At 40.1% G+C, this 22,595-nt stretch overlaps 1 protein-coding gene across 1 annotated transcript in view; it reads right to left on the minus strand.

Annotated features, from left to right (window-relative positions):
* Nucleotides 1-22,595, minus strand: part of LOC137870336 (uncharacterized) — a 40,192-nt gene that overhangs the window by 7,945 nt on the left and 9,652 nt on the right. Inside the window, exon 4 of the mRNA XM_068707499.1 lies at nucleotides 16,934-17,035. Coding sequence (XP_068563600.1) covers nucleotides 16,934-17,035 — 102 coding nt within the window. The remainder of the gene's footprint in view (nucleotides 1-16,933; nucleotides 17,036-22,595) is intronic.

Below are 22,595 nucleotides of genomic sequence, written 5' to 3' on the forward strand. Positions count from 1 at the left end.
CATACTGGCTGAGTGGCGTCGCCGGTCCAAATTCTAGGGGGCGCTAGAGAGCCATTTTTTACACACAAATATGCAACCTATATCAGATGGCTATATTCACCAGGCCTGACAAGTGTGCAAAATTTGGTGAGTTTTTGAGTATGGCAAGTCTCCCAAATATGTGCCCGATGTACTATGTGTATTTAAATTTCAATAGGGCCTTTCGCGGCCCGACATTGTCGGTTGCTTGGGCCCTAATTAAAGCTGCGAGCAGCGATGAACGGGCCCTCGCATCCTCCCGCACGTCGGGGGTGCTGGCGGGACTCCAACGTATGCTGCTGAGATCATCTGCGACCGTCGGACAACGCGCCTACGAGTCCGACGTTTTCTTTCTGCTTGGACCGCGTGACGCAGGAAATGATGCTATGCAAATAGTGCCCCGCTTCCTGTATCTGCTGTGTGGTGCTACAGAAGAGCCGCAAACATGTACTATGTTGCTCTATATGAACTGGAAACCACATTGTGTAAAAGTCATGTAAATCGGATGCTGTTTGTCAGACAACGCAGATTTCCTTTGGCCAGCAGGTGGCGCTGTGAGTATTAGTGAACATTAGCTTGTAGACATCCTCAGGCCATGAGTTTTATCAAGCATGTGAAGTTTGGGACTGTTTGGTACAAGTCCAGCTGAGTTACATCAGCTTCTTTGATGGGGAATCACGTAAAGTAGCCGTCCGCTTCGGCTAAGCCATTCCGTCAAATAAAAAGATTTCGATAACTTTTAATCACAAAGGTCTTTAAATTGTACTGACCAAATTTGAAGTGGATCCGCAAGATTCCCTAGGAGGAGTTTGTTAAAGTATAGCACCTAGAAATGGTCAAAAAAGAATGGAAAATTCAAACATATATCAAAATTGACTTCCAGCATAATTTAGAGCATAGTCTCAAGAGACTTTTTTTAAGTCTCCATGTGATACATGTGCCTACTAAATTTCATACATCTAGGTGAAATGTACCGCTGGGGCTGCTCTTTTGAATATTAGTAGGGGGCGCTGTCAAGGCAATTTCTAAAAGAAAAGGCAAAACCCCATATTAGTTATTTATGTTTATCACCTATGACACATGTGCAAAGTTCCATGACTATTTGTTCATCCTAAGCCACAGAAAACTGAGCTTCCATTTCATGGTGAATAATGCGTTGCCATGGCAACATATTTTAACGAAAACTCACAAAATTCATGATGAAGTATCATCAATGTCTTAAGGCTTTCCTCCGAAAATGTGAGGTCCATCAGATCAACTGGCTAGGAGGAGTACATCAAAGTATAAAATGTGTCATTTCCTTTTGCCAGTAGGTGGCGCTATGACTTTGAGAACATTTTGGCATGGAAATGTGCTCAAGCCTGAAATAGCATTATGCATAACAAATGTTGGGCAGATTGGACAATGTATCTTGGAGTTACAACAACTCCCTCTTTCATAGCTAATGGCACAAAATGTGAGCGAAGTGGATGCACGCCACGTCAAGGTCGTTCAATGAAAACTCACCATTTTGATAAATTTTCATCACAAAGGTCTTTAAATTGTCCTGACCAAATTTTATGTTGATCGCATAAACTCTATAGGAGGAGTTTGTCAAAATACAAAGCCTGAAAACGTAGTTTAATGGGAGTCGCATAAAATGAACGCCACGCCACAGCTACGCCATTCCATCAAACATAAAGCTTTTGATAACTTTTAAGTTATAAGTTATAAGTTTAAGGTCTTTGGATTGTACTGTCCAAATGTGAAGTGGCTCTGACAAAGTCTCTAGGAGAGTTTGTTAAAGTATAGCGACTAGAAATCAAGGGAAAATTCACACAAAAATCAAAATGGCCGACGTTTGGTTGATTTTAGAGCATGGTCCCAAGAGACTTTTTTTAAGTCTCCATATGATACATGTGTAAACCAAATTTCATACTTGTCGGTTGAACGAGGCGCTGGGGCTGCTTTGTTGAAAATCTGCAGGGGGCGCTATCGAGACAATTTATAACGACCAAGCCAAGAATCCACATGAGATCTTTAATTTCATCACCTACGACATATGTACAAAGTTTCATGAGTTTTTGAGTATCCCAAATCACAGAAAAATCTGCTTGCTTTTTCATGGCGAACAAAGTTATACAAAAACTCACAATATTCATGATGAACTATCATCAATGTCTAAAGGCTTTCTTTCTAAAATGTGAGGTTGATCTGGTGAAATGGCTAGGAGGAGTACATCAAAGTCTAAAACTAGTCATTTCCCTTTGCCAGTAGGTGGCGCTATGACTATGTGAAAATTGAGGCATGGGAATGTGTTTAGGCCTGGACTAGCATCCTGCATAAGACATTTTGGGCAGATTTGACAATGTACATTGGAGTTACAACAACTTCAATTTTCATGAAAAATTTACCGAAATGGATGCCACGCCTAGCCATGGTTGTTTCATGAAAACTCATGATTTTAGTCACCTTTCATTATAAAAGTCTTAAGATTGTGCTGACCAAATTTGAAGCCGATCGCATAAATAATGTAGGAGTAGTTTGTGAAAATACAAAGCCTGAAAACGGGAAAAATGGCCAAAAAGAGCTAACTAAATTGAAGGAATAATGATCCACAACAAATTTGGTAGCAATCTGACAAAGCGTTTAGGAGCAGTTTGCAAAAATGTGTTTTTCACAAAAGTCAAAATGGCGGAAATCTGAATGGGCGGAGCTCCATGATTAGAGTGTATTGATTGTAGAGCAAATTCAAGTGTGTCACATTTCAAGTCAATTGGACATGTCGGGTGAAGGGCGTGGTCTTTTAAGCTGTAGGAGACTCTAGTGAGCCATTTTTTCATACCACGAAAATGGGACCCATAAAATCTAAAATTTCCACGCAGCCCTGATACGCTTGTCAAATTTGGGGAGTTTTTGACTATGATAAAGCCCTGAAAAATGCAATTTAAGAGGCAAAATAATAATAATAATAATTCTTTGAATAACAATAGGGCCTTCTACCCGACTTCGTCATGCTCAGGCCCTAATTACTAATTTTATATTTTGTTTTGACATTGTTAGTGTGTACCCTGGTGGCCACAAAGACCTAAGCAGCTCTAAACAGCAATTATTTTTTAAGGAATTCCTTGAATGTGTTTGTGTTGTCTTCAAAGAAAAAGGATAAATACATGATAATGAAATGACATGCAAAACAAAAAAAATGGATGAGAGTGAAAATGTAACTTACGAATATTCCTCAAGCATCTCTACATCCACGAAAACGATGATCCCAACTCTGAAAACGTTTTGGCGGGGCAACAAAACCACAAACAGACTTAAATCTGCCTACACAATGTTGCATGTCTTAAACATATAATAATAATAATGTATAATATGAATATTAACCGTAAACAATAAAATCGTCACAACACAAATATGAATCCTGATTTAATGGGTAAAACATGGGGAATAAAACAAGGGATTTTAAAAAGCAGGCCATAAAAAAACAAAGTTCAAAACTTGTAACTTATGAGCAAAGCTCAAAATGATTTTGTCTCAACTGAAATTCATTTAATACAAAGGCCCTCAACAGGGATGTTAACAACACGTACTCTGAGCAATACAATGTCTGAAGCAATACGCTCTAATTTGAATAGACATAGTGAGGGATGAATGGCGAGGTAAGCACAGTGGATGTCTGGAAGACAAAAGGGCGAGCGGACGGCGATCGTGTGTGAAGGTGAATTGGTGTTTTCACAGCAGAAGACATGCAAGTAAACTCCTCCTGACACACATGCTGGAGACAAAAGCATCTGCAAAGCTTATTTGCTTCAGGTCGGTATCAGGGACCCTCAAGCAGCTGAAGAAAACTTTTTTACTTTGACAGGTATTTCTTTGGTTGCTGAGAAGACCTTGGTGATTTCAAGCAAAATTAAAACCAACAGTCTGAGGAGCAGGTTCCTTTTTTCCAACTTACTGGTTTGTCTCAAGACATTTGGCATTCAGCCCTGAAACTTAAGCAAACTGCTTTGGATAAAAGTCTGAAGAACATGAAGAAAAATACAGTCAACTAAACCGCTCTCAGACCAGTGAAAGCTATGAATCAAGTCTGGGTGTTTGATTGTTTAAAGCAATAGTTTGACAATTTTGGACACAGAGTTTCTGTTTGTCATATATGAAGCTGGAGCCAGCAGCCGGTTGGCTTAGCTTAGCGTTGCACAAAGACTGAAACAGCTAGCCTGGCTCTTAGCAGTAAATCTTTGAATCTCATGGTTCAATACATTATGTCTCCTTTGTTTGATCGGTAAAAAAAACGAAGAAGAAAAATGGGTTTTCTGTGCCTAGCTTTTTTATTCTAAATTATATGTGATAGTAGGAAGATTTTGGTATTTTTCAACCGTGTAAGATAGGTGATTTTCCGGTTTCTGGTCTTAAGCTAAGCTAAGCTAAGCTAAGAAGCTGCTGCTAGCTGTAGCCGTATATTTACAGGACAGATAAGAGAGGGGTAAAGCAAATAAGTGTATTTCCGAAAATGTTAAAAAACAGAGCAAGGTTATAAAGGTTTTTGTTCCAGAGCGGCTGACATCTGGGAGAGACATAGTTTCTACTGCAGAAAAATGAATATTGTAGTTAGCAACAGACAGATATATCCAACAAACAAACTGACTTTCTACGGAAAGTTTGTCTTGTTATTTGTTCACTTCATGATAATGAATATATTATGTTAGTAAGACAAGCACCTGCTCTATGTATCAAATTTACATGGCTAAAGCTGCGGGGCGCTGGGGGTATTTATTATCAGGTGGGATCCTTCCATCAATGAAGTACAGTAACGTCGAATGCATTTCCAGGAGGCACCACGGTGCAGTCTGAGCTGCAGAGAATCAGATATTTCTATCTGCTACACTGACAGCACACCCACACTCAGTTTTACATTGATGTGAGAGCAGTTCACCAAGTACTTTTCCACAATAAAGAAGACTCACAAACAACAGCCTGCTGTCAGACTGAAAACCATGTCAGCATTGCTTTTAGCCATCGTTGTCTATTCCGCCACTGAGGGCATCAGAGTTAAAGCCTACACAAAGAGGCTTTACATTTCTACAACCACATACTTGGCCTTAAATTACAGTCTGTAACTTTTAGAAAAGTTCAGCCTGTTTGTTATTTGCATTCTTTGGCTTATGACACAAAATCTGCTTTTATTCATTTCATTCCAATCAGATGCCCCCACACGCTTGTGTGCCAATTGGCAACAGTGTTTAACCTTAACTTTGGTTAATCAATACATTTTCTTTATGACTGCAGACTATGTCGCCTTAGGGTGATCTACAGCAGAATACAAGCTGAATGTGTCTACTTCTGTTACTAAGCCTTTCCAAAGTTTCAACATCAAACTCTGGGCAGCAGGCCAAGGATTTCGATGATTTAGAGTAATGGCCTATCTGCAGACTTCTGCGGCGCACAAAGTGAAAAAGCAAAAGCCCTGAAGAGCAGCGAGTGATCGAACCCTCTGTTCAGAGAAAAACCTCAAGCAGTGTCTCAGCAGACACAGTGACTTGTGGCCGCTGCCGGGTTCAAACACTGAAAAACTGAATGTAAACCCAAGCGACTACGGAAGTTGATTGAGAACATCGACTGTTAACTGTACAGCTCTCACGCTAATTCTTTCCTGTTGTTTAACACTAGACAGAAGCAGATGAGCTTCAGAAACATCTGGAGCTTTCCCTTTTACAGGATGTTATGAGCTGAGATTGTGTCCTGGAGCCTGGTGTTTGACATCAACTCTTCTTTACAAATTGTCATAATTCATTTTAAGTCCACCTTGTATTTTATTTGATGGACCTGGATAATGTAACATTCATTACATTACCATTCTGTAAAAAACCCAAGCATTTTTAAAGAGCAACCTGTGTTGTTGGCAGATGATAGATCGACTCTGTTTTGTTATGTGAAGTTCTCACCCTTTCATTAGTATATCATAGAAGAAACCAGCATTGCCTCTTTTAAATCTACACAGAGTGTATGTTTTTAGCTGAAAGTAGCTTTTTGTTGTGAACATTTTATGTTCTGTGGTATCTGAACATCATTATTGTCACTACCTTTCAGCTTGATGAATATATTCAAAATTCTTGTAGCTGAGTGACTGTGTTTCGCATTTTTGCACTTATAGTAGGAAGCTGTTGTAAAGGAAAAATCCACTTGCTTCCCTTTTAAGACTGTTGCACAGTATATATGACAATTGATCACCATTGATCCAGCGTTTCTTATGCGTTATGCGCGATCCTATTTTCATCCAGTGATATGATGAATCTATTTCCATTTATTTCCATTGGGGAGCAGAGCATAAAGTTATGCAAATTAATGAATATCTCAGTCTGCCTGCCTTTGCGGCTTTTCCTCACATGCTCATGTCTGTCCACTCAAAAACGTCTTAAAAAACAATGAAAGAAGACAGCATCTTGTGTTCTTCCCAAGTCTGTTTCCACCTAATAAACAAAAACAGTAACAGGAAATGAAAAAGGTGCAAATGTGAAAACAGAAAGGTCTACCCAAAATAGACGGATGACTTCCGTTTGATACCATTCTACTAGCTTGTCTGTCTTCAGTCATGGTGTTTATTCTGCCAAGGAATCAAACACTAGACAAGACAAGCTTCAGCACGTCCATTCAGCTTGCCCAGCTGCTTACACAGCGAGAACAGAGAGGACGGCAACTTCAAAATTCTTCTGTGAAGATTCAACAATTATTCAAAGAGCAAAACGCAACAGAAGGCAACAGGTGCTTTCGCTTTGTGTGATCTGGAGAAGTTGTTTTATTGTTTTATCGCAACACCTGTGGCTAGCTATGTTGCTGAATTGTGAGTGGCCAAGGTGTATATATATATATATATATATATATATATATATATATATATATATATATATATATATATAAAATCAGGTCAAGATGTGAGTCAAGGCCCAACATTGAAGAATCAGCAACCCATTACAGAGCTGGTTCTAGGTCAGTCTTGCCCCTGTTTCACTTTCTGTCAGGTCAGACTTCCTTTTCCCCACTGAAATAATAGCTTTGGGATTTATTTCCACCTTTGTATAAATGTGAAGCAAAAGAAGACAAGAAGAACATTCTCAAATGCATAAATGTAACACTGGGGGTTAATCTAAATGAAATCTGGCTCACCTTGAAATCATTTTTAAGCAGCAGTATATGTTGAGTAGATAGCATAACCTTGGGCGAAGTACGGCCCAAATAAGTTTTCATATCTGATAATGTAATAACTCTGTCAAAGCAAACGGATGCGAGGAAAATGCAATCAGGCTGTGATTAACAGTCGGTAGATTTAAGTTACTGGCCAAAGGAGAATGTAAGAGCCTTTACTCTTCTCAAAGAATATAATGACAATTTTGTCACCCAGGATATGAACTAGTAGTTCTGTCTTTGGCTCAGCAAATACAGATTTATTGAATGCTATAACCTCATGACTGGAGCCAGTCAAGGCGAGGCTTAATGTGTTATCACAAACTGGGAATGTCAACAGGCAATTCCCCGGAGGACTGTTACAGTATACCAACGACCACAGAGCTGCTGACTGAACACATCGTGAAAGCCGACATAAGAATTTAATCAATATTCATTCATTTGTCTCAGGACTGTGGTTGAACATGTTTACAGATCCGATTTAAAACATTCCTGGTGTCCTTTAAGTAGTTACAGTATACATGTATAGAAGACATTTTTCTTTTTTTTATAATGCAGATTTAAGATAATGCCTTGCATGCTTCGTCATCATCATTATTATTTTATCACTTTTCAATGGCAAAAACGTATCTTAAAGCTGCCCGTAAACGTAGATAATAGCTCTTGTTCTAATTCACTTTTACCTGTTTTAGTAATGTCCTAAAAACATTCCGATATTTTGAAACAAGGCTCTAAAGATAAAAGTCTACTTTTACCCTTCTTCCACAAAAATTGAAGATATTGTAATGGGATTTTCTGAAGACCCAAAGCCAGAATAAATTATGATTTAGTGTGAATATTTTTGGGAGAGTTTGAGGAGCTTCCTTCCACATGCAGCTGCCAAAGATTTAATACCAAAGATTAGTCTGGGATGTTAATATGGACTGTATGCACATCGTTTTGTATTAAAGTTTTGTATGTATGCAAGAATAATTAAGTCTGCTAATTTGCATGGTGGAGTTAAGGTTATCATTGCTGAAGTGCCATTTTTAAATATTCTTGTAAATCAATGTGCCACATCAACATTAACAACATTGTACAATCCATATAGGCAAAAAAAAACCTCCTTTTAATAAGGGCATTGTAATTATAAATGAGAGGTCTATTCAAGAAGGCTGCCATCCTTATGATAACATTCACTTTTGGGTTGAACTCATTAACCTAGCAACCTTCCACCAATCTTGTCCATCACTAACTGCTAGTATGCCAATAGCATGATGCTCCATTTATCTAGTCAGTAGTCAAAATCCTGAACAGTTCTATTGACTCCTATGAAAGCCTAAATTAATCTATACAAATTATTAACCCAGTCCAGGCTCTAAAAAGGACAATGTAAAGTATTTTCTATGTTGATATCTTGGTGATTTTATTATTTAGATAAAGTTATTGTTGAAAATGCATAATAAAAGTCTGAAAACGTATTCAGGCAAACCTGAGTTCACTAAATGAGATTGTCTCCTTGCTTAACAATATACTCTGTGGACTCTGTTTCAGCTGTCAATGCCCCTCTTGGTGTTCTACACTGCGACATACATTCGCCACTAGCTGAAGTGGCTGCTTCCCATGTATCTTTTCACAAGGCCTGTTTCCACCCAGCAGACTCTGACGTGCACTAGCACAGACTCTGCAGTCACTGACTCTGCAATCACCTGTCGACCACAAATGTATATTATTTCATGTATACTGTATGTCATTAGATTGTCATTTTAAGTCTTTTTATACATATTGAGCCTTGTTGGAGGCTCAATATAGAAAGACTGCTTCTCTGTCGGTGTTGTGCACATGGCAAATACTTGAAACTTGAAGCTGTGCGGGGTGAATGGTTTCTCATTGAAATTACATTCATGTAATACCAATTTCCTAAAGTGTTCCCATGGAATGTAATGGAATTCTGTTTTCTACTAACGTAATGAGGATATGTTATGAATTGATGTATTTTGTTTCCCCTGCAGTTTCTTTGCAAATAACGATGATGCATTTTTAATGCGTATATGCGTAGCTACTAGCAGCACTTGAATGTGGTTAGGGAAAGATCATGGTCTTAGTCAAATATTGGAAAATTCAACAGTGGCTTGATGCATAAGACTTGATGGGTTTAATTTGTCAACACTTAACCAAAAATGCAATCTTTCCGCATTAATTTAGCAAATAACTATTTGCTATGTAAAGATATAGTAGAGTGATTCAGTTGCTCTCCCTGTGTGTGATGTGTTCGGAGCTTCTCTGTGCTTAGTTAACGTTGCTGGTCCAGCCGCGCGTGCATGTTAGTGCACGTGAGTCTCTGTTTGTGTGCCCCACTGGCCAGCTAATGGCCACCACTCTGCACTGCGCTCACACGGCTAGGTACCGCTGATAACAGCATCCCCACCCAAGACGTTGTCTCGGAGGCATAACGCGTGCCTTCTGGTTCCTCCTCAGGTAAACATTTCTAGCTTTGTCAGCACTGTGACCGTTGTTTAGTTAGCAGCTAGTTGCCATGTTGAGCAGTGTGAGGATGCAATCCCCCAATCATAGATTTGCTCTGAATTCTGTATAGAGGCAGTGATAAAGAAGCTGTATTTAACAGTCTGAACATTATTACAGCATAAAAGACATAGTGGAGTAATGTCGGGCCGGACGCACATGCTTTTAGGGTATGTTCATGCATGTAGGGTGGCCCACCGTTTAGCTCTCTGCCGCTGTTCTGCACTGCTCTCAGACAGTGGTAACAGCTGATAACGCCGTCCCGTCCTACAGTGCTGTCACGGAAGCGTAGCACCCACCCTTTCGTTCCCTCTCAGGTAAACACTGTTTGCTCTGTCAGCACATTTGCACTGTTAGCACTTTTAGCGCTGTGAGCTGCTGGCTCGCCTTAGCCATGTGGAGAGCTGTGAGAGGCAATCGAAATGCTTTAAATCTTGTATGTTGCACCTCTTTGAGGGACTTTGTATGCCTGCTATCCACATGGACCTCGCGAATACTCGGCAGACTACTACTGTAGTGTACAAAAAGGTAAAGGCAAATGTTTTTTTCTTTTCTTTGTTTTACCAGATAGTAAGTAGGTAAATAAATAAGTAATACATAAGCATCATTTTCATGAGACAGGGTTGTGGGGAAAGTTTGTTGCTGTCACTCCCCGATCACTTCTGTACTGCTTGTTGACAACAACAGACAACATAATTGTTTACCATGCATGTAAAAGAATTTTTAATTAAACTGACTGTTATGTATGAGTCCATAGTGGTACACTGAGGAATTGCTAATTCATCATTGTCTTCACAATGGGTCAAGCAATCATCACAAAGCAAATAATTAAAACTCAGTAGGATACAAACTGTCTCCCGGCAACCAGGCTCTTTGTCCGGAGAGAGCTGGACTCACTGGTCTATTGCCTCTGGTTTCTATTAGTGTAAAGCGTCACCGAGTTGCTGGGTTGATAAACATGTTTACTGACATCGCAAAATCAGTTATTTCTGGCTACAAAGCTGGTCAACATTAAGACGGTATCTACTTTTGCCATCTGGAGCTGCAGTATAAGATGACAAAGGGTAATAATGTGTTCTTCTGTCTTTTCTATACACGACGGTAAATTACTCTCAAATTTTTATAAAGACAAACAACTCATTCATTTGACTTTTTAAGGCTTTGTGGGCAATAGTGTATCTGGATTTTACTTGTTAAGGCTTTGTGGGCAATAATGTATTCTACATCTACATTTACTCCCTGGGAGGAAATTGTTTTGAAATGAGAAGAGAATAGCCAATTCAGTATTCCAATAACACGCACTTTGCGGTGCGGCCTCTGCATGTCTTAACAATTGCTTCAAGAAGGCCTCCTGAATGGCCCGTAAAATCACCTGCCTTAGGTATTGCCATAGAAACCACTCCAAACAGTACCAGCATGATGATTTTGGAGCATTATTACATCCCACTTTTCTGTATGTCTATAATGATGAGTTCAAGTGGTGCAGGAGACTGTGTTAGTGTGTGACGGAAAGATTTCTCTTCTTCAGATGAGGCATCAGAGCAGCGTCTTGTAGATGAGGGCTCTGCTTTGCCCCGCTTTTGCACCAATCAGGGTTGTCAAGTGTGGCATAATCACTTGAAAGACAATAAAAGACATTTTGTTTGCGACTGTTCGGGAAAAAAAATATTTTACATGAGATACCTTCAATATTATGCACCGTGATTGTTGTTAAGAATCAGCATAACATAAATCATGAACATCTCGAAGCACTGTCTATAAATGCGATTGCACGGAGAGCGCATGCCTCTAAGATGCTCATGCAAAAGACTCATGCAGCTAAATGGGCCGTATCATTGACATTAGTAGGGAATGTTAAATGCTTACAGACACTATCTCGGCAGATTTCTGTACGAACAGGAGTCATGCATGCAAAGACTGAATCACGAGAAGATGATGAAGTGTTTTACATGTTATTTTCTGAAAATACTAAACCACATCTATGGCTCGCAATAACGGGCAGGCTGGATTTAGGTATCATTGTAGAACTATGTATGTTGTAGAGCCTGAAAATACCCCCGCCTCAATCAAACTCTCTGCAGAGCAGCGGCGGGGAAATCATAAGACGGCGGAGACTCAAGAGGAGGGGGAGACAAGGGAACCATGTGGAGCATATGAAGGGAGGACAGTGCGTGTGAGAAAGGGGATGGACGAAGGGAAGGGGTGCATCAGTCTGTGTACCTTGAGGCCAAAGTCTGAGGGGAAAGGCCTATAATGGCATGCGCTAGTGTGAGCTAGGCTGGATGGTTGCATACTCGACAAGGTCCCCAGGGCCAGTGTGAGCAGAGCTTCGTGGGCTGGGAGAAGAGGCCAAAGCTGCAGTATCCAGCTCCGCATACTGGACATCGCAGTCCTTGTGGCCAGAGTTCTGGAGACAAGAGAGGCGAAAGGTGTGTGAAGAGTGAGGCAGCCAAAAACACGAGAGAGAGAGAGAGAGAGAGAGAGAGAGTTTGTGAGCGGTGGTGTTAAGAGAGGGAAGCACATGTGAAAGCATGGAATACATAAATAGAATGTCAGATTAAGACTTAATGTGACAAGTCGACAAACAGATGGAGACGTCACACAGAAAACAGTCAGACAGAAGTTAATATAAGATTATAAATAAAAAGGTTAGAGATGAGGAAGGACTCAGACTTTGTTTACATGCACATAATGATAAGAGATCCCCCAAAAAAAATCGGTGAATACAAGTGTTTACATGTGCAACAGAAAGATGCTTGTCTTCAGTGACAATGTGTTTATTTCAGATGCGTTTTTATAATTCTGTTGCTCATGTGCGCATTTCTCAGAAACAGTGCAATGCTTGTAGTTGATGGGCATTAAAAGCAAAAAAAATCACTGTAATCAAACAAAACCAAAAGCATGTGTTGCTATGCTTGGACTATGGTCAATGCATGTCCACACAATCTGAGCTGCAAATGGGAAATGCTGGAAAAAACTGGAATATCAGGGTGCATGTAAACACAGGCGAAGACCTTCACATAACCAGCATCAGACCACTGTGAACAAACACAGATGATTGAGCGAATGATTGACTCGATAAGCAATTGTCCAAGTGGATGATTGAGTAAATGATCTTAATGGGGTAATCAATAAACGACAATGACAGCTTTCAGCGCTGTTTATCCAATTCCAAAAATACCTCTCAGATGGTTGTCTTCTGCTCTAAAAAGGACACTCAAAGACACTGGGTCAATAAAAGTCTAAACATTATGATGAATTTAGACACTCACTGACAAGCCTATGCATACAAAATGCATTGTAATGCGTAATGTAAAACATTGTAACGTAAAACAGGAAATGTGAACAGGGGCTTGAAAGACAAAATGAAATAGACAACAAGGTACCAGGACAATATTAAAGCAAACAAGGTTTTGATTTCAGGGCCAGAATTTTAGTTTAAAACATAAAAAACTTTGCAACTGCCCATGCAATAGCGACAGGTCTTAGAGGGCAACGCCTATACTCATAGAATCTGGAGATACGATATGAACTAACGGTGGTCTCCTGGCCGCAGGGAGGACGAGACGAAGGTGCGGGTCACTTTCTTGTTTCTGCCACTTTGAAATTAATCCAATAAAGAAATCAAGGCATGCATGGAGCGTACAGTCCCTGGTTAGTGTCACATTAAATCACAGATGTTTAACTCAACTTTAAGCCTAAGCCACACGAGACCGTCATAAGATAGCTGTGTTGTTTTGACCGGCTCACAAGAGTTTCAGCAGATTGGTCGAATTTTGCGTATTCTTGCGCTGCAGCTTGTTAGTAGTTAGCTTTTTTTTTTTTTTGTATATCAAAATTGTATGGACACAGTAGTAGAGGTGAAATGCTCCCTACTTGTTTTGATTATGTAGCTACATTGTATACATTCCAGCTTTAAAAAGTAATAGTTATTTTTAGTCAAAGAACTAATGTTGTGTTTATTCATTACGAATAACATTATTTAATTATGTTGAAGATGGATGCTCAAATGGTGACGGACTGACATATCATTTAATGAAAAGCAAGACAAAGGGTTTCTTTCAGCACGGAGCAGGACAAATGGGAGTCAGACTGCACTGACAACAAACTGGAATTGCAAATGAATGATGGCAAGAATCAAACGATAACAGTCATATTTTGAGGGGAAAACACTCCAGAGTTTACTTTGCTCTGTTTTCTCCTCTATTCTGAGAGCAAAAACGACTGCATGAGAAAGTCAGTGATTGGATCAAATGGTAGTGTCTCTCCTTTTAGTCTGTCTGCTTGTTCCTGGTAATGAAATCAATGGAGCAAAAGAGAGGGAGTTATGTGACGAAGTGAATGCAAAGCAGAGATGCCAGCTGCCCTGTATCTACCTAAATAACATCTCAGGATGGATGGTGAGGGGGTGTGAGGGAGGAAAATGCAATGGAATGATACTTGTTGCCCTCCCCCCATTGTGATCATTCTACCTGAGAAAGAATTACAAAGAAATGACTGCAGCTTTTACAGAATTTAACATTAACAATTTGAATCTACTGTGCAATCTCTCCACCGTTGCATATTTCCCCACCACTCACACCCTGCACTCGCGTGGTATTTAAATATCTGGAATATTTGTCATGACCAGAGAGCAATCAGGGGGAAAATTACAGCCACATCGCAATTCAAAATTGGCAGATAGTGTTTTGCCCCTAGAGAATCATCATTAGTAACACTCAGCAGTCAACGCATGTCTCTCACAAATAGTGTTTTGAAAACCTCACTGATACCCTATTCATCTTAAGAGCAGTCCTGAACTTCAATTTAAGTAGAATCTTATCAGAGATAAGAAATAAATCTAGGAAAAAAAATGTTTTTCTCTGCGTCAAAGGATTATCAGAACTAAACATTCGGTTCCTTTGAGTATTGAATTGAAGATGATAGTTTAATATCCTTCAATAACTACACTATCAATTCGTCAGGGGGAAAAACGTTGATAGTAATTGAGTTAGCTCTGCAAAATTTGGTTTGAGACAAGATGAGTAATTTAAACAGCACACCATGAATGCAAAGCCGTAATATTAAAAAGCTTTGCTGACAGGGAAATATATGAAAACAGAGCATGTAGTTGATCAACGTTAATTTGGGTGATGTTGAGGAGGAAATTTAGCTGGAGTTGTGTGTACCAGTTTCTTGAAGAAAATAAACTTTTACTGAAATCAGTAGACAGCAATTAGCTTTAAGCCAGTTATTTAACAGATCATGCAGCATTTCAGAAAAATATGAAACACGCCATTCACTGCAATGTCATTCACACACTGTAACAAACGCCATTTAATTCAACTTAAAAACCTGAACGGCCACGCTGCCTTGTAAGTTCAATTGACTAAACAGTTGGTTCGCTCCTCTGATCGCTTGTTCATATGTAAAACTGACATAACTTAAGATAATAAGTTTGATAAACTTAAAAGGAGAAGGATTGTGAAAGTCTTTATTTTCTTACAGTCAACAAATCCCATTAAAAAACCAAAACCAACAATGTGATAGCGCGTCTCTCAATGCTCTCGGACTTACAGTGTATGTGGATCTCAGCTCCAAGCTGATTGGTTCCTACTGAAGACGTACACTAAATCTTTAATGTAGGTCACAAATATATAGTTTAAAAGCCATAGACTGTATTTAAGAAGTGGACACAGCGATGTCACCCATTGGTTTGTGCACTACGATTTTGAAACCTTGAGTTTGGCATAGCCTGCTGGGACAATAATTTACTAAATGAACATCATGCAGTATTGAAGAAAACCTAATAAATCAAGTGAGAAGTAGGGTCCTTTTCTAATAGACTTCTGCTGGTCAGTAGACAGAATGCAAGTTTTAGGCACTTCTGTATTGGCACTTTTCAGAATCGGAGGTTGCCGCCAGTTAAAAAAACTGTAGTTTATAGTTTGAACTGTTGAAAGAGAATTAAATAGAGGACATTTGTTAGGGACTATTTTCAGCAGTGGATGAATACACATTTGGCGGTGGTTGTGCTTAAATGAACGTTCCTGACCATCTTTACTGCTCTTTCCGCATCACCTTATATTCTCTTGAACAATAGGACAATCAAGGCAAATGAATATTGTCCACTATAATAACATCTCCTGCAACCCCCTGTGGGTCCCGACTCAGTTTTTGGGAATGACTGTAGTAAGTATTCATGGCAGTAGGACGGTGATAGCTTTTGGACAACAATCACTCAGAGGAACACAAACAAATCTGTGCTTGGTCAGTTTTTTTTGTCTTTTCATGATATATGTTGACAATAGGAAAAAAAAAACATGGGCAGTCTTGGACTCGTGGTTGTAACTGAAATGGTTTTAAATGTTTTATTTAGAAAGTCTAAGTTGATTTGACTATAGACTGGCAAATGTAAGATGAGCTGATTTCATTATGACACTTCTTGCCTACGTGATGCAGGTTTGATAGTTTGATACTGTACGATGCTGCTACAGCAAGCCGGAAGGATGTTTTTTTTTCCCCCGCTCACGCACACAACACACACGCGCTTGTACTTGTCCAAAAGTCTAAAAGAGTTTTACTTTCTTCAACTCAAAGCTGAGTCTCAGGCCAAAGCAAAAAAACAAAAAAGAACCCCAAATCACTCAAGCATCTGTGCCACTGAGGGAGGCTCACCACAGTTAGCAGAGTCATCTGATACAACACGGCAAACACTTCACAGTCAACAGTTAACACTCACAGGGCCATGATATACTGTAGAGCATCACACTGCAATTTATCGGCGCACGGTTGCCATGCAAACACAGGAGTAATTACGAGGGATTAGAGGAAGTGGAGGGGGAGGTGAGGCGGAAGGGCAGAGCAGGCGATGAGTGTTGGGGTCAGAACATGAAATAGTCCACACATACATACAGAGAGAGAGAGAGAGAGAGAGAGAGAGAGAGAGAGAGAGAGGATGTCGACTGGCCCAGGTTTAGATAGAAGGTGAGTGCTGATATAAATGATGACATGAGCTTAGTCAAAGCACCCACTGGGTTTACTGGTCAGCAACACCAGACAAGCAGCTACGTGAGAGATCCTCAGTGGCATTCAGGAAGCATCACAGCACTGCATTTCATTTGCAAATCAATTTCTCAAAACACCGCCAAGCATAATGGCACAGAGAGCACGCCCTTTCACCAGTAATTACCACTGGCCCGCGGGGCGGCGGCTGTGGGTGACCCCTTCATGGAGAAGCTCCTTTGAACCCGCCCATGGCGTCGCTACTCACCGGCTTATCAGTGAAGGGGGTCGACTCGGAGGGCGCCATGTCGTAATAAGGAGGCTGAAGAGGAAGCTTCTGCATTTCCTCGTCCTTGTCGAGATGAACCACCTATGGGAAACACCGAGAGCTCAGCAAGACTCACAACGAGCTGCCACAAAGCAGGCGGGTCAACCAGTTAATGCTGGGCCTGCTTCACAATCCTCAGCCAGGTTGAACTTACTACAGGGAGGCGAAGTCCCGCCCCTTCCTGTCTGAATGGTTCCGTGAATTACACATGTGATGTTTGTCAATTTAAAAGATGATTTTGCACATCAACAAAGTCACAGTTTGGCGTAGCACCATTTAGCTTTGTGTGGAACAACAAAACTAAACGGCACAATGTGCGTCACCAACAAGGCCGTTACCTTTTGCTTGCTAGCTGGCTAGGTAACAGTTATATCTATGCACATAAATAACTTTACTTTACCAGATGTGTTTTATCCAGCGACTCTTTTTGACAGCCGGGAAGCAAAAGAATGAGCAAGGCCCGTTGTTGGTGTGTACCTGGTATGAAACACGCAGACATCGTAGCTTAGTAGGACTTTTAGGTGCAAAATCATATTTTAAATTGACAAACATCATTTGAGTAATTATTGGCAGAATTCAAACGGGATCAAAAAAGGATTTGTCTCTTGCCATTGACTACCGTACATATTTATTCCTAAATAAGGTCCCATGGTGGAAGAGGTGGGACTTTGCCTCTCTATTAGCCCATCCCTGAAAACAACCACCTTTGCTGCACACACTTCAGAGCTACAACACTCCAGCAGCAGAATATTATGTTCAAAGTTTTTTTTTTGTTTTTCCACCGGTAATGAGCAGAAACGAGATGTGAAGTCTGACAAGGAACACAAGTTGACAGCAGTTTGAACTTAAGTCGCTCCTCTGAACTCTACATGAGCATCAAAAGTTATTTTGCCAAATTAATCGCTTCCATATCACACAAAAGGTATGATGCAAACTTCTGAAATAGTGGGGCAGAAATGTGAGGCTGCAGGAGCTGACTGTGCTGCACAGCCGCTGAGGGAAAGAACCACAGGGAATTCAATTCACACATGAAGGTGACATGTGATCACAAAACGGATACGCTGCAGATTCATTAGAGCTTGGCAAACACAGGTTGTCAATCTATGGACAAATCTCCTTGAAACCACCTTTTCACATTATGTGTTAATATGTCAAATAATATCTTGCTTTCTTTTTTACAGGGAAACCAAAACATGAAAATTTGAACTGTTTCTTTAACTGCAATCACTAACTGGACACCCGGTCTTGATGTGAAACCCCAGTTTACTTTGCAGGTTTACTTTAATGGTTTGATGCCTCTGAACTGAAATGTTGAAATTGGGACTCATCCACCAGCAAAGACGCCTTTGAATGGAGCTTTTCTGCAACTGTGCCGTGGCTTTGTCATATTCCAGAGGAATATCTGCTCAGTGTTTGAGGATTTTAAAACTGGACTGCAGATAGTTTTACATTTAAAAAGACTCTTTCATGTGTCAAATGTGCGTTATGTGCTCTCTGTACAAAACTAAGCAATGTGCTTATAAAAGATACATAGGTTCCTATTTCACTCAAAATGATTTCAAAGTGTGGGACATTACAGAAAACAGGAGGTCTAAACGTTTCATTTTGACATCTAGAAAGCCTTGTGACTTCAAAGCAAAAATGACAGCCAAAGTCAACTTTATACTACATCAAATATGCAGAGGATCATTTTTAAAGATGGTAATATTATACATGATACGATCATGTTGATACATTATGGACATTGTATATTGTTGTCAATAAATGTCTTTTCATCTAGCAGCTAAAGACACTATTTCTACACTGTTGATAGAAGGAGTTTTTAAAGGAAACATTCAGCTTGAAATTAGTTTTAGAAGAGAGCAGAGCTGTATATACTGTATACATACAGTTTATGTTTATTCAAAAAAAATACAGCATTACCCTACAATAACACTATGTTTGCACCACAGGGATTGCTTTTTGAAAGAGGCATAGAGGACATGACAGCTGCCTTTTAATAAAAGAAGCATAGAAACCATATATAAGGATCTCACTCTGAAAATCAAGGTGCAGATGTGAGTTTTTCTGAAGCATATTGGAAGCAACACATCAAGTGAACAGGGGGGGGGCAAAGTCTTCTATAGTTTTCCTTCAACAGGTCGTAGGCTTCAAATTTTCCACGCAGCATGCTTCTAATTGATCTGTCATAATCACAATGCAAAGTTTGACGACGCTGACAGGACGGTGCCTTAAAAGAACAACAGGTACTCGAGACCTTTCACGCCATAAAGGAATTTATAAATTTTGAAGTGGCAAATGAACACCTTTTGTGGCAAAAAACCTTCATTAAACGTTTGTCAGCGCTGCGGCAATGAACGATGAAAGGAAATGAAGGTGAATTAGAGAAATCAAAGTTGTCCAGAACAATGAAGTTATCAACGTGATAAATGTAAGATTCATAAAATAGGTGTTGAACAATGCGTTTCCCCTCCGCACCTCTGCGCTGTTGAAATTTGACGGATCAAAAGGCTGCCTAATGCTGTTTGATCCCCGCCTTTCCAACATTCAGAAATAGCAAGAGTTTCAGTCAATACGCACCAGGTCGAGCTAGGGCGAGCTTTTCCATTAATATCACTGTACATCAAACAGCAAAGGATTTAATGGCTGAGTGGTCGAACGCTGAGCTGAGCGCCAGAACTCATACGCAATTAGCTGGGGGAAAAGTTCCGAGGCATAAAGACATCAGCCTCCTGGATGCCTGTCGTCTGCTTGGCTCTCGGAGTCCACCTCACAGCAACGCACAGCGAGTGTTGTGATGGAGCGAGTGCAGATGTGGATACTTTGGCTGCGCCGCCAGTTTTTGCTCTACGCATTGGACAATGACAAAACCACCATGCTGCCAATTTCTCCAGGCCAGCCTGGTCACCTAGCAACCCATCCTGAAATAAAGCTGTGATATCCAACTTTCTCAGGGTCCAATTTCAAGAATAGGATATACTGCATTACCCATTACCTGTCTGTGTCTGCAATGTCCTTTATTGGTAATCCAAACTTTTTTTTCTTCCTAAAATTGGGTTTTCATTGCTGTCCGGGGTGTTTTGGACTGAGGGCTGAGCAATAACACTCGTATCAGAGTACAGAAAGGGAAGAATATTGAGTCTTTTTTTGGTAAATTGAATGACTTTATAAATCATTTATAGCTATGTCTTTATCTTAAATAATTAAATTAGTTTGTATACCCACATTATGATAATGATTTGTTTTGAAAGATACAGCTACTCTCTTGATGGATCAAACCTGGTCTGGTAACTTTGTGTCCTCAAAACAAGTGAGAAAATGAAGTATAGCAAATTATTTCAGCAGCTCAAGGACATCGCAGACAATAAATACAACAGTGTTATTATAACAAATTACCTGGCGGCTCTACGGATGCTGATTATCTCAGTGTTTTTTAAAGAAGCAGCTCATCGAGATGATTGACAGGCTTCGGGGCAGGAACTCGTCCAGCTGAAGGGACTAAGGCGAAGGCAATGTGTGGTCTATGATTTAAGGATGTCGCTCAACTTATCCCTCAACAACTTTGTATTTTTGGCTCGTTTTGAAACTGTTCCGTCATTGAAACAGACGTCGAATGAATGTTGAAGGTGCAGCCGTTGCTGTGTCTCGACCTGCTGTGCAGAATGAACTACAGACAGTGAGAAACCTGAAATACTGAGCCTCGGTTAATATTTTGCTCTGCACATGCCCGCTTGTATAACAGTGATGCTTATTGTTTATGCATCAGTGATCATTGTGCATTCATGCGCACGTTACCCATCGTGTCGTGAACCTGCTGTTATACCTCTTTCTTTTGCTTACTTTTATTTTTCTGGATGCAAGCTTGCTGAGCATGCAGCTTCCTTTAAAGCAACTACAGCCATAAAATTGAACACATTAAATCCTGTAAAGTGTCTATTACAACCTCATCTGTCCACTAATCACCAAGTATTCCTCTGCAGTAGCTGTGCAGGGAGGAGAGCACATTACTCTCCCCTCTCTTCATTACCTTGTCTGCCCAGATGTCCAGGTGTTTGACCTTGGAGCTATAAAGAGTCTCATAAAGTTGGATATAAAAGATCGGCAGTGCTGATACACGGTGGTCAACCTTTATCTCCCCAATTTGGAATTGTCAATTATTTTGTACCACCATCTTTGGCTAAAGGTCTGAGAAAGATCACTACGGCCTCTGCAGACCCATGCATGTTGCTGTCGTGTCATGTTTGTTTGTGATGTGGACAAAACTACAGCGAGCTCGCTGGGAAGTTGGTACAAAACCTTGGAAAATCATTTACATGGTACTGATTATGTGCTTTTTAAATAGCCTAATGCAATATATAAAGATTGTGTTTTCATGCAAGCTTGACAAAAGAATATGGTTCCATAAAAACAGTTGATCACACAGACCTGGAGCCAGAGTTGGTGCGACCATCGAAGTGGTGTTTCAAATTTCGAGAGAGGGGCTTGGTAATATGTTTTTGACCCAATTCAAGAGGCGTGCATCAGTTTAAGCTGCACTTCAGTCACTGTGGTGGCGCACACAGGTAGACGGGTGCTAAAGCAATGCGGCTGCCTTAAACTCAGAATAGCCAGAAAAGCATGCTGGCTTGCATTCTGCAAAATGCGACCGGTTGCAGCACATCCTGGTATTTTTGACATACTGCATTTGACATACTATGTATCGGGAGATACTTCAACTTTCATACTACCATACTAATCAAACTGTGACTTTACAATGATTTAATTTAAATTATACTAAATATTCCTAAAATTCAGAGGTGTTCCCAGAGTTGTTTCAACAAATAATTAGAATGTTTACAAGCAGTGAGCACACTGAGTATTTTTAGTACAGATGCTGTCAGGTATACTCATTTCTGTCACTATTCCGCTGTGAACACACTACAAACCAGAAGGAATGTGTAGTATATGGACTTTTGGACATGGCGACAGTGTTGCCTGCTTCATTTAACCCTCCAGGACGGAACTCTAGCAATTGCTTTATTATCTGCGTGTCTGTGCATCAAAGCACTGCAGAGGATTGCACACGGGTCTTTGCAGTGGTGGAGTGTTTTGCCCCGGATCAGTGTTCTGAGAAAACAGTTAATATGAGTAGATTCTCCTCACTAATCCACCCGATGTTGACATTTCAGTTTGTCTCTGACTAATAATAAAATTGCTCATTCAAATCCAGTATACATATCTCGGAGGTTAAAAATAAAAACTAAACAAACACTGCTGTGAAATGAACCCGTTTATCAGACTTGAGTGGTACTTAATGAGCTATACCACTCATCTAATATGGGCCAAATACAATAGAATGAAATAACAATATACAGCGTGAAGTGACCATGTCTCATATCAGACATATGCTGGTAAAAAAAAAGCCTTCTTATATTGAGATATTGGAGCACTCTGAGCTAATTGAACTGCAACCGGATTGTCGAAGGAATTTTGTGACAAGTGCCAGCTTTGTGAGATGAGAAATAATTTGTGAGATGAGAAATACTTTATAACATATGAAAAAAAGCCTCCTGTTATTAAACTGACATTTCAATGGATTCCCCAAAATACCTTTCGAATACCA

This window comes from Cebidichthys violaceus, unplaced genomic scaffold (genome assembly GCF_023349555.1).
Source record: "Cebidichthys violaceus isolate CVI_PGR_0920_01 unplaced genomic scaffold, fCebVio1.0.p SCAF_1, whole genome shotgun sequence".
NCBI classification, from domain to species: domain Eukaryota; kingdom Metazoa; phylum Chordata; class Actinopteri; order Perciformes; family Stichaeidae; genus Cebidichthys; species Cebidichthys violaceus.